The sequence below is a fragment of the Ambystoma mexicanum genome, chromosome 12 (genome assembly GCF_040938575.1).
Source record: "Ambystoma mexicanum isolate Mex_15411 chromosome 12, UKY_AmexF1_1, whole genome shotgun sequence".
Classification (NCBI taxonomy): Eukaryota; Metazoa; Chordata; class Amphibia; order Caudata; family Ambystomatidae; genus Ambystoma; species Ambystoma mexicanum.
Window position 1 is genome coordinate 1,253,876,664 of NC_090936.1, and position 12,641 is coordinate 1,253,889,304.

A 12,641-nucleotide genomic window follows, 5' to 3' on the forward strand; every position below is an offset into this window, starting at 1 on the left:
TGGCACCACTGGACATTTTGTGAAAGAGTGTCCTCGACGTCCCAAGAAGAGCCAGGTTTTTCGGACGGCTCGACCTTGGATCCGGAGAACAGGTCGAGTGTCCCGTCATCATCTCCGGGTACCCCTCTTGCCTTTGCTCGTGTTCAACCCATCTCTGTAAAGGCTATTCTATGTCCCTCTACAGGCCTTCTTCATGCAGTCAATATCATCATTGATTCAGGTGCTACTGGTAATTACATAGATATTGATTTGGCCCATTCCCTCAACCTACCTCTAGTGGTAAAAACACGACCGGAACATGTCCAAGCCGTAGACGGCTCTGCGTTAGTTTCTGGTCCTGTTAGACACCAAACTGCACCTCTCTTGTTGAACATACAAGAAATTCACACAGAGACCTTAAGTTTTGATTTGATTACCACACCTCAATTCGGTATCATTTTAGGGATTCCATGGTCACGTGAACACAATCCACCGATCAATTGGCAGTCAGGCACTGTGCTCTTCGAGTCCGAGGTCTGTCAGAATTATTGTCTCCCGGTCCATCAAGCCCCTGACACACCTTCTTGGGCCTTGGGAGCCTTAGCTCAACTCACACTGACTGTTGACGAACCAGAGATTGTGCATTCACATACTGTTGGGGGGTTGGTGTCTGGGATTCCGCCTGAGTACAAAGCATTCGAATCAGTTTTCGATCGTGGCTCTTCCGAGGTACTTCCTCCACATAGACCATATGACTGCCCAATCGAATTACTCCCTGATTCCACTATTCCTTCGGGAAGGATCTATTCTTTGTCCCCTTCGGAGGAACAAGCGTTGAAAGAGTATGTACAGAACGCCCTTCGTTTAGGAAATATCAGCCCCTCCACTTCACCAGCGGCAAGCCCTATTTTCTTTGTACCCAAGAAGGAGGGGGATTTACGTCCTTGTGTGGATTATCGGCGTCTTAACGCTATCACAAAAAAGGATAGATATCCAATCCCGTTAATCACCCCACTTCTAGATCACTTAACACATGCTTCTATTTTCACCAAGCTTGACCTACGCGGCGCATACAATTTAGTACGCGTTCGCGAGGCAGATGAGTGGAAAACTGCTTTCTGTACTCGTTACGGCTTGTACGAATATCTAGTCATGCCCTTTGGCCTATGTAATGCCCCGGCCACATTCCAACGATTCATGAATGACATATTCAGGGATATTCTGGATGTATACATGGTTGTGTACTTGGACGACATCTTAATCTTTTCTCGTGATCTTGATGACCATGTAAAGCATGTCCGAGAAGTACTATCCCGTTTGAGAGAACATTCCTTATTCACCAAACCTGAGAAATGTCAGTTCCATAAAACTTCTGTTGAGTTTCTGGGTTTCCACATCACCCCTGGGGCGTTATCCATGAACGAATCTAAGGTCAAAGCAGTATTAGATTGGCCAGTACCTCAAACACTCAAGTCCTTGCAGGCCTTTTTGGGATTCGCCAACTTTTATAGACGTTTCATTTCTTCCTTTTCCACAATTGTTGCCCCGCTCACGGCTCTGACCAGTCCTCAGGTACCCTATCGTTGGCAGAGAGAACATCAGGAGGCTTTTGAGCCTTTGAAAACCGCCTTTACTACCGCACCGGTACTCCAGCACCCCAATCCTGATCTTCCGTTCATAGTTGAGGCGGATGCCTCTTCCTTTGCCCTCGGTGCGGTACTGTCTCAAACGTGTCCTACAACAGGCAAGTTACACCCAGTGGCATACCATTCCCGTAGGTTTTCCAGTACTGAGTCTCATTACACCGTTACGGAGAAGGAACTCTTGGCTGTCATGGAACCCTTCCGTGTTTGGCGTCATCATCTTCTGGGGGCTAAACACTCCATCACAGTATACTCAGATCATCGGAATTTACAGGATCTGGCTTCACTGAAGTGCATTAATAGCAGACAGGTCCGATGGCATCTTTTCTTTTCCTCTTTTGATTTTCATATTATGCATCGTCCTGGCACTTCACATGGGAAAGCAGATGCCTTGTCACGTTCCCCGGGGGGGTCCAGTTGCCTACCTTCCCTGACACTGTTCTCGGAAAGAGTCATGTGATTTGTCTCTGTACACCCTCATTGTCACTATTAGACTCGGTCCGATCCTGGACTAGCAATCATTCCGATCAGTTGCGAGAATGGGATCCAGTGTATTCTGATGGATTACCTTTCGTACATGAACGCCTGTTCCTTCCCACACCTGACACTCGTAATCTGGCCCTTGAGTGGTCTCATGATGCTCCCTTTAATGCCCATCCCGGTCAAGAGCGCACTTTAGATCTTCTCAAGCGTTGGTGTTGGTGGCCTTCTATGAAGCGCGATGTAGAATGTTATGTCAATTCGTGCGCAGTATGTGCTCAGGCTAAACATCGAAGGGGTCGACCGGTTGGGTTGTTACTTCCGCTTCCGGTACCTCCCAGGCCCTGGCATACGTTGACTATGGATTTCGTTACCGATCTCCCCAAGTTGAAAGGCTTTGATTCCATCTGGGTAGTGGTGGACACGTTCACAAAAATGGCTCGTTTTGTTCCTTGTAAAGGCATTCCTTCGGCCCCTGTCTTGGCGGACTTGTTTTTTGAACATGTGTTCATGTTATTCGGCCTCCCTTCGGTCATTATATCCAATCGAGGATCACAGTTCACCTCTCGGTTATGGAGATCGTTGACAAAATTATTGGGCATTGATACCAGGTATTCTTCGGCCTATCATCCTGAGACCGATGGGCAGACCGAAAGGACGAATCAATCCATGGAACAGTACCTTCGCTGCCTTATATTGCAACATCAGACCTCCTGGTTGGCCGTTTTACGGCTTGCGGAGTTCGCGTACAATAATGCGGCTCATTCAGCTACTGGCTATTCTCCTTTTTACGCCCTCTACGGCCAACATCCCAAGGTCTTGCCGGTCCCTGATGCTTCTAGTTCTTCGAATCCTGCGGCCACGACATGTCTTAGGGATCTATCTGCTGTACATGCTAGTACTGTGGTTCATCTCACTGAAGCAAATGCTTCTATGAAGGCCCGTGTGGATGGCAAACTTCGAGCTGCTCCCCCTCTGGTGGTGGGTTCTAGGGTCTGGTTGTCTTCACGTCATCTTCGCCTAGTGTGTTGCCGGAAGTTGCTACCTCGCTTTGTCGGCCCGTATGTGATCTCTCAGGTTGTGAATCCGGTGGCTTTTCGTCTAGTGCTTCCCAGTTCTTGGCGTATCCATCCTGTGTTTCATGTCTCCCTCCTCAAACCTTGTCCTGATTCTGTCCGTCTTCAAACCCCTGTTGCGCCGGTGTCCTTGACCTCTCCTGATGTTTTTGAGGTGTCGGCCATTTTGGGGTCCAGATGGTTTAGGGGTAGGCTCCAATATCTGGTAGATTGGAAGGGTTACGGCCCAGAGGAGCGTTCATGGGTTTCCGCCTCAGATCTGAACGCCCCTCGGTTAGTGGCCCGCTTCCATAAGGATCATCCGTCCTGCCCACGGGGTCGTGGGCCGTTGGGGGGGGGGGGGGCTATGTTAGGCTATCCTCTGCACACCAGGCCACTCCACATCAGAACACTGCTCACATTCCCTCAACATCTCCTCCCAAGCTTCGAGGCTCAAGTGATTCGGTGAACCCAAAGGACCGAAAACACCGTACCAGCTTTGGTGTACGGGCTCGATTACAACCCTTTCTGCATTGGCAATTGCCTTGGAGAACATATAGCAGAAGGGGCGGCGTTACGTCTTCACGTCGGTCACGTGATACAGTGTGGCGTTCCTCACGTGATCCTGGTGGACGTCACATGACCCAGAGATGTCACATGACCCAGGGACACACAGTATAAAGGTCTGAGAGACAGAACGCTCATTGCTTCTTACCTGGCTTCAGACCCTGTTTGGCGTTACTACTTGCTCCTTGTTACCTTGATCACGGAACTCTACCTCGGACTCCCTCGGATACCCCTTTGTACCTTTGCTTGGAACTGTTTACCTGTTGCCGGATTTTGGACTTCACCTCGACTTGTCTTTGGATCATCCCTTGGTACCTTGCTGAACTTCTACTCCATTTCCCTTCTTGGGATTCAAGTCAAGCCCTCTCTCCTACAAGTGGCTAATCCTACATCCACGCTAACCTGCGGTTCTACCATTCCAGGGACCGCCGCATCATCTGAGTCTCGAACCTCTCTACTAGGTTACCTGGGTTTCCCTAACACCAGATAGGTAAGACACTTTAGATCCTTTTGTTTACCTGATTGTGTTGTGATTGCCTGGTACTTAACCTCGTTCCCTCTTGACAGCAGCATCGGTGTTCCAGAGGTCCGGTGGATCCGGGAAGACATCTCTCACCTGTGGCCTCAAAGGTCGCACAGCGGGTTTCTATTAGTTCCCCTGTGCGTCACTTGGGGACAGAGGTCTCATCGGTCTACACGACACTCAAGTCAGAACAAGTTCCCACAATCACCCCTTTTTATACCATGACCCAGATACAAAACCCTGAGACAAAGCTAAAAGAAATGCCTCTGGCTTTTTCCTGCAAGCCTGTCCCGCTAATGAGATCAGGCACTACACCTTGACAACACACATCTCGCCTCCATTTCTCTTCCCCATAAGGAGAAATGGCGGAGCACGGAAGCACACAAAGAGCAAGGCAAGCCAGGCGAGAAAGGCAAACAGAACCATATGCAGAGTGGCAGGAGAACTGATCCCGTGGAAATGAAGAGATACAGGAAATGGAGCAGGAGGGACCGAAAGGCGAGGGAAAGGCTGTGGTCCTGCCAGCTGCATAGCGTAGGTCGCTGCAGACTTTGAAAGGGAAACCTCCTTGCTAATGCACAAGGTTAAGGCAGCACCTCTTTCTGTTGAAATGACGGAGTTGGAAGGAGGCGAGCCATACCACGCCAATAGCCTTGACTTCAAAGGAACTCCTTGATAAACTGTATCGAGCGCTACCGGTGAGTGAACTTAAAAACTGGTTTGCGTTAACGAGTGAAACAAACAATAGTGTTTGAAAGTCTTGCTAGGTTTTGTGAAGCCGCGAGAAAATATATTGCAACCAGATTGAGAAATGCAGAGGCTGTGCATGCGATGAAAAGCTGCTAGAGAAGCTTGAAACATTGTGATTGGTATAGCGGAGTGGTCCGGTAATTAGGGATCACCTTATCGAAAGGCTCGGCACCCAAAATAAAACTGATATAATTGAAAACCAGAGGAGTGACTGAACATTTGAGGCCACAAAAGATACCATAGACCGACTGGTCCGGCGCCATGTGGGTGCTCACTCGAAGGTCTTCGTTAGGTATCCAACTGGTCGGGAAATGTGAAAAAGGAATTTTGTGATCGAAGTGGTCCTGCAACGGGTCAAGCTAAGCCCTGTGCACATTCGAAAGTCTTCAATAGTTTAATGCAAACTGAAATTGGTCCGAGCCCGGCTGAAGGAGACTAATTGTGTAAGAGGAATGACCTGAGCCCCGGTTTAGGGGTATCTGGAGTCACCCAAGAAAGAATATTCTTTGAACATTGTAACAAGGGATCTGAGCCTGGAAGAGGGGGATCCGGGGTGAAGAGTGAATCACCTGAATTGAGTACTTATGAGAGGAAAAGAACTTTGTTTTGTACATCAGGCCCTCTGAATCAAGAGACTTTGTTAAGTAAAGAGACTTGGGCAAAGAAGGCCCTGATGCTGGTAAATTGAACCGTGTCCTCGTGCCGAAGAAGCCAGAGTGTGCTACGCTAGAGTGAACCGCCTTGTCCCGTGCTGAAAATTTGGCGAATGGAGGTCAACGGTCCTGAACATCTTGAAATATTTTGTGACACTTCTTTCTTTTTCATGAACACCACTCCACACTATTTGTATTTAGCGGTAAGGATTGGCAATTGTTTTTTTTTTTTAGTATAGGCCCTTTTATTTTGACTCCACTCCACTAGGACTGCATTATTATTATTTGATGGTCGTAGTTTGCCCCCATCTGTAGATTGAGGATTAGATGGGCGTGTCACACCATTGGTGAAGTTCAATTAACACACTTGAACTGTGGTCACTTGTGTCTGTCTCACTGTTGATACAGTGCCTTACTTATACCTGTAATGTGTGATTCCTCTATACCCCTCTTTCCCATCCTAGTACTAGAGTGGTGTTTGGAAGTGTACACTCCTCCTAGTCCCTTCTTCCTCGTTGCAGTACTTGGCCAAAATGAATAGGAAGTATGGAATGGGGTTGGCAATGGCCCATGAAGGCTGAGGGTAAATGGGGTGGAACCTCATCATGAAAGGGGGGATACCATGTCTCACCCATGGGTACACTCTCCCCAATTCCCAAGGACCCTCCACCCAGGTGATTCTCCCACAAGATACCGACCCTAGTATTGGAATCGTGGACCATCTGCCCTCTCTTGGCTTCCTGGGAGGAGACCTTAGGGAGGAGACCTTGGTCCGGGTTTCAGTGGGCATCCATAGGACTATACACTTGGGGAAGTAGGAGGTGATACCACTTGGGAGGGGAGGGGCCAGAGGAGGTCAGCTTGGGTTCCTGTGAGCACGGAATGTACTCTAAGCTAAGTACTGGGACGAGGAAGAGGGGCGTGCAGGTAATGGTCACCTTATCCAAACTGTTATATAGGTAAACTTGACAACTACAGCATCTAAAGTATACCTTTACTAGTAATTGGCATATTATCAATAATAGAAACTGAAGGTCTGCATTTATCCACAGAAAGGACGCAAAGCTACCAGTGGAAGTGAGGTCTGTGGTGGAGTCCCCGGCCATCAAGCCCCAACTCGGCTCCAGACAGACCACCTCCGGAAGGTAAGCGTGTGTAGAGGCCTCCATGCCCGTGGGATGTTCCCCTCCCAGAAATATGAACCAGCATTGCCAAACACTTGTGTACAGGGGAGTTATAAATGCCACATCAGATCGAAGCCAATCTTTGTGGCTTTGTTATAGGCACTGGTAAATAGGAGCGAGGATCAAGGGAAGGAGGCGTGGGAGGGAACGGGCAGAGTCAGCAGGATGCTCTGTACATGCAGAGAGGCAGGTTAGAGAGTACTGGGGGAGGCACAGCAGGAGGGGAGGCAAAGGGCAGAGTTAGCTGGGATGCTCTGTACATGCAGAGAGGCAGGGTAGAGAGTACTGGGGGAGGCACGGCAGGAGGGGAGGCAAAGGGCAGAGTTAGCTGGGATGCTCTGTACATGCAGAGAGGCAGGGTAGAGAGTACTGGGGGAGGTATGGCAGGAGGGGAGGCAAAGGGCAGAGTTAGCTGGGATGCTCTGTACATGCAGAGAGGGAGGGTGGAGAGTACCCGGGTGAGGCATGGCAGGGAGGGAAAGGGCAGAGCTCGCTGGGATGCTATGTACCTAGACAGGCAGAGGGAAGACGGAGAGTACCAGGGGAAGGCAGGTAGGGGAGGGAAAGGGCAGTGTTGGTGCAATGCTATTTACCTGTACAGGCAGGGAGGGAGGATGGAGAGTCAAAGGCGAGACAAGGCAGAGACGGAGGGTAGAGGCACGGCAGGGAGGGGAGGGAATGGCAGAGTTAGCAGGATGCTCTGTACATTGTCAGGCAGAGACTGAGGGTAGAGAGTACCAGGGTGAGGGAAGGCACAGCTGGGATGGAAAGGGCAGAGTTAGCAGGGATGCTCTGTACAGACAGATGGGGAGTTGTAAGGATGGCATGGTATCACAAGTAAAAATGTAACACAAGTGGTTCAAGGGTGTTCATTCAACAGTTTTAAAAGGGTTGGAGAATTGCTAACTTGCCCTAATAATATGATGGGAGTATTCTCGACCATCAACACAAATAAAAGCCACTTCTGGTCTGTCTCGTCAATATAAAAGGCCTAAACTAAATAAACCAATTTCCTGCCCTCAATCTAATACAAAAAAAGTGACAGGAGAAATACAGCTTCTCATAATAATAAAGGGGGTGGCGTTCTCACAGAAAAGTGTGTTCAGGTTTTCAAGGAGCAAAGTAAAAAGAAACTATGTGTATCAAAGCAATTATCAAGTAGCTGGATATGACGACATTGTCCGGGAGAATTCTCCAGAATGTCTAATTTCCCTTACCTACGGAGTCCCTCAGCAGCTTTGCTGGATTTCTAGGATTTATTTTTTTTCACCTGGTAAGAGTGTGAGCCTTTTTTCCCACTCTTACATGTGTTTTGCTGTGTGTGTTTTGCATTGTTTGTGTTCATAGACTGTGGGGCCTCACCTACTCCGTAGGCATCATCTTTTTACTGTGTTACACAGCAGCTTCAGTGCAGTGACACAGGGTTGTCTTTTAGACTTCCCAACTCCGGCTCCATTTTCTGGGACTGACTACTGTCTCCCAGAACATGTTAAGTTGCAATTGACTTTATGAGTCTCTTTTAAAACTGATGGACCCAGTATAATCTATCTAGAGTTCTGGAAAGGGTTAATACTTATCCATTTTTCTCTGTTTCTCTTGGGGCACTGTTTCGCTCCCTTTTCATTAAGACTTGGTTTATGGCAGTGGTAAATACCCTATTTTTCATACCGCGGTTATCTTCAATAGCCCTGGTATTGTTGTAGACTATCTTGGTAGTCTCGAACTTAAACCCGCTTGACCATATATGTTTTTATACGGTTCCGGCTGGGTTTATTCGCCACTTCTTTTCTCGTGTTTTTCTCTGATCGCCAAACCAGGTCTGGTTCCTTTGCTCTCTGTCCTTTCGCAGGCTTCTACTCAGAATCCCTCCTTAGGCGCCTGTATGTCTGGGGGTGGACAGGATGTGAGGGAGGGGTTTAGGACTGATCTGATTGGCTGTGGTGACTGTCCCGACAGTACAGCCACCCTGCTGTGTGATTGACAGCCAGGCTGTGTGAATGGGGGAAAACTGCATAAAAAGCAGGTCTCTGGGTCTGGAAAGGCAGAGTCGCCACTGGAACGAAAGAACCAAAGAGGGGATGACGGAAGAGGACCCCTACAACGACTGAACTGCCCGGTGAAGCTCTGCTGCAGGAGGGCCAGGGTGAGTTCTCAATGCGTGCTTGACCTAGCAATGGGCTTCAATGTGTCCAGAGGGCACCTGCTCTGCTTCTGGAGGGCCAGGGTGAGTTCTCCATGCGTGCTTGACCTAGAAATGGGCTTCAATGTGTCCAGAGGGCACCTGCTCTGCTGCTGGAGGGCCAGGGTGAGTTCTCCATGCGTGCCTGACCGAGGAATGGGCTTCAGTGTGTCCAGAGGGCTGGTTCAGTGGTTACATTGAAGACCCGGGGGTGTGGCCCTGGTGAATATTGGAGTTGTGGAGAAGGCGGTCTTCCCACAGCATGTCCACCTCTTGGGACATGTCAGTCTCTGGAGGATGTCCCCTTTGCTAATATGGAGGTTTTCATATAAGGAGAGATTCCATTGACCTCTACGAAGTCTCCCAGATAATTTGCCCCATCCCCTTCTCTGGCCCCAGGGTTTCCCCCAGATCATCCAATGTGTCCCTGTGAATCTCCGTGGAATGTTTCATCTTCTACCTAAGGACTTTAGTTTCATGTACATCACCTACAAGTCCTGCAGACTTTAGCGGCAGGGTGGTCTTGTGTTTCTCCCTCGCTCCAGAGACTGCATTGGCTCTCAGTGGAAAGCAGGGTTAAATAAGTCTTTGTGTGGCCCCCCCCATGCTAGCCATAGATGGGGAGCGCCTTACCTTATTCTATATGTGATATGATAATATGATATGATATGATATTTGTAACGCGCCTATACACAAGTGTTTCAAGGCGCGACGAGGCAGGGAGGGAGGGAAACAAGGGGAAGACAGACAAACGATCCTACTAGGCCAGGTGTCATTCAGATCGCGCAAGTGCAGAGGTAAGGGGAAAAGGAGAAAGTGCAGGGGGAGGAGGTGGGGGGGAAGTGCGGTACAAGGTAAGTAGCGTAAAAAATAAATAAATAATAAGTAATAAATAAAAGGGCCAGCTGGTGGCAAGTGCGAGGTAAGTGCAGAGCAAGTGCTGGGAAGGGGGCTGTAGGGATGCAGTGACAGTCCCACAGTGCAGGGGGAGCCAGGGAGGCAGTGCAAGTGGAGAGTGGCTGGGACCTGGACCGAGGTCGCTGAGAGTGGCTCAGATGCAGGTTTAGTGCAGAATTCAGTGGGGAGTTAAGCAGGTTTAGCAGGGGAGAGGGAGAGAGAAGGCAGAAGCGAAGAGGAAGGTTTTGAGGTGCTTCCGGAACCGGAGATGGTTCTCCTCAAGTTTCAGGGAGGCAGGAAGGCTGTTCCAGAGGGAGGCCCCTGCTGCGGAGAGAGATCTACCCCCAGCTCGTTGCTTCGAGAAGCGGCTGACCATGAGGGAGTTGGAGAAGGATGAGCGAAGGGCTCGTGAAGGAAGATATTTAGGAAGAGAGAGTTGAAGGTATTTAGGCCCCAGGCCCCAGAAGGCCTTGTGGACAATGCAGAGGGTTTTGAACTTAATCCTCGCAGCCACTGGGAGCCAGTGAAGAGATTTCAGTCCTGGAGAGATACGGTCCCTGGGCTTGAGGCCAAGGACAAGTCTCGCAGTTCTGTTCTGGATAAGTTGCAGAGGGCGGAGAGTGGAGGCAGGCAGATTAAGATAGAGGCTGTTACAGTAGTCCAGCCTTGAGAGAACCAGGGCTCGGGAGACAGTGAGCTTCTGGGGGAAGGAGAGGAAGGGAAGAATACCTCTGAGGAGGTGCAGCTGGTAGTGTGACTTCTTAGAGACGTCAGATATATGAGGAGAGAAGGAGAGTGTGGAGTCGAAGATGACCCCAAGGTTTTTAGCCTTGCAGGTAGGGGCAGGAAGGGGGCCAAGGGAGGCCGGCCAGAGAGCTGCAGGGAAGGAGGGAGTGGGTGTGCCGATGAGTAGAATCTCAGTCTTACTGGCGTTAAGGCAGAGGTCATTGGCGGCACACCATTCCTGGATAGCAGACAGACAGTCGGAGATGAGGGAAGGAGAGGAGGAGGCCGAGGGTAGCCTGAAAATGAGCTGGGTATCGTCCGCATAGCACTGGAAGTAGGGGCAGAGAGCGGCGATGCGGTGGGCAAGGAGTGCCAGATACTGGTTGAAAAGCCAGGGAGAGAGGTTGGATCCCTGGGGGACACCACAGGTGGAGAAAAAGATGTCAGAGAGGAAGGAGCCCATTTGGACCTGGGAGGGTCGACCGGAAAGGAAAGAGGTCAGCCATGCCAGAGCCTGACCAGTGATACCCAGGTTCCAGAAGCCTCCGATCTGCCAGTCTCCATCTGCCTCAGGTCCCCCGGATCCGAAAAGCGACCTTAGGGGGTAGAGCGTCTTCTGTGGCTGCTCCGACACTCTGGAACTCACTTCCTGTTTTTCTTCACACAATTGAGCACCATCTCTGCTTTAGGAAACTCTTAAAATGTTCCTTTTCTAGTAAGGAATGTCCTGCAACCCTGTGTCCTACAGCGCCAGGATACCTTCGGGTCACAGGTGCGCTTTACAAATGTTACAAACATAACATATGGGGGAGGGTACGGAGTGGTCTGGGTGGGCCCTAGCTTTGTAACATGTAGGTCGGTTATGGTACATTTGGGTTTTGTCCTGTATTAGTAGCCGCATCACTGCTCTACGTTATTGGCTCACTGTGAAGCCTTCCCTGAAGGACCAGGGAATTGCAGTAACTTTGCTGGCCTGCTTTCTGCTCCCTCTGGCTTGTCCGCCGCCTTCACCCACCACCACCACCTCCTCCTCCTCCTCCTCCTCCTCCTCCTTCCTTTTGGTTCCTCCAGGTAAATGCCCTGAGCTGTCCCCGCCGCTTCCGAGTGCTGTCCCCGCCGCTTCCCTGTGCTGTCCCCGCCGCTCCCATGCCCCAAAGCCCACCAGATGTCCTAGTCCTTCCCCCCGCCTAATCTCCTGTAGCTTCACCCCCCTAACCCAGGACACGTTCGCTCGGCCCCGCTTGTGGGTCTCCCAATTGCAACCATGTGGCCCCTGTTCAGCGTGGGTTGTCCTAGGTCAGTAATTGCTATAAAGCCTTTCATGGGGAATAGCTTTACTGAGCAGTAACAGTGCTTCACTCTGGCCTGTAAATCACCTCCAGGGCCATTACTGCCTAGTACAGCCCCTCCAGTCTTTAATGTCTGGATCAGGAAGAGCTAATGGTTTGAAATCGGGTAATTCAAGTCAAAAATGTCAAAAATACTCAAGTGGCTTATATCAAAGGTCATAGGGTCTTCGTGCCTACCGCAGCAGCAGAGCCAGCCCTGGTCTCCTGTGGAGTTCCACATGGATCTTGCGTTTCCACCACACTTTACAATATCTTTACAAAACCCTTATTTGACATCTGGATGACTTGGGTGTCAACTACACCAACTATGCAGACGACACCCAAATCCTCGTACCCATTACAGGCACCTATGACAGACTCTAAACTACTAAATGAAATCTACCAAACTATCCAGGCTTGGGTGGCTATACATGCTTATGCCTAAACGACAAAAAAACAGAGCTACTCCTCATAGGCTCACAAAACCGCCTAAATATATTAGGGGACCACTTTCAATCCTTTGCTATTGACGGCATTACTATCAATGTCTCCAAGGGAGTGAAAACCTTAGGCATCTATCTCGACTCAGCTCTCACAATATCTAGACAAGTCAACGTCACAGCATCTGCGGCAGCTTAAACATCAAAGATCATCAATACCTGTAGACCCTTCATGTC

The 12,641-nt window shown here is 49.8% G+C and overlaps 1 protein-coding gene across 1 annotated transcript in view; it reads left to right on the plus strand.

Annotated features, from left to right (window-relative positions):
* C12H12orf75 (chromosome 12 C12orf75 homolog) overlaps window positions 1–12,641 on the plus strand; it is a 252,245-nt gene that overhangs the window by 158,882 nt on the left and 80,722 nt on the right. The window contains exon 3 of the mRNA XM_069627774.1: window positions 6,703–6,795. Coding sequence (XP_069483875.1) covers window positions 6,703–6,795 — 93 coding nt within the window. The remainder of the gene's footprint in view (window positions 1–6,702; window positions 6,796–12,641) is intronic.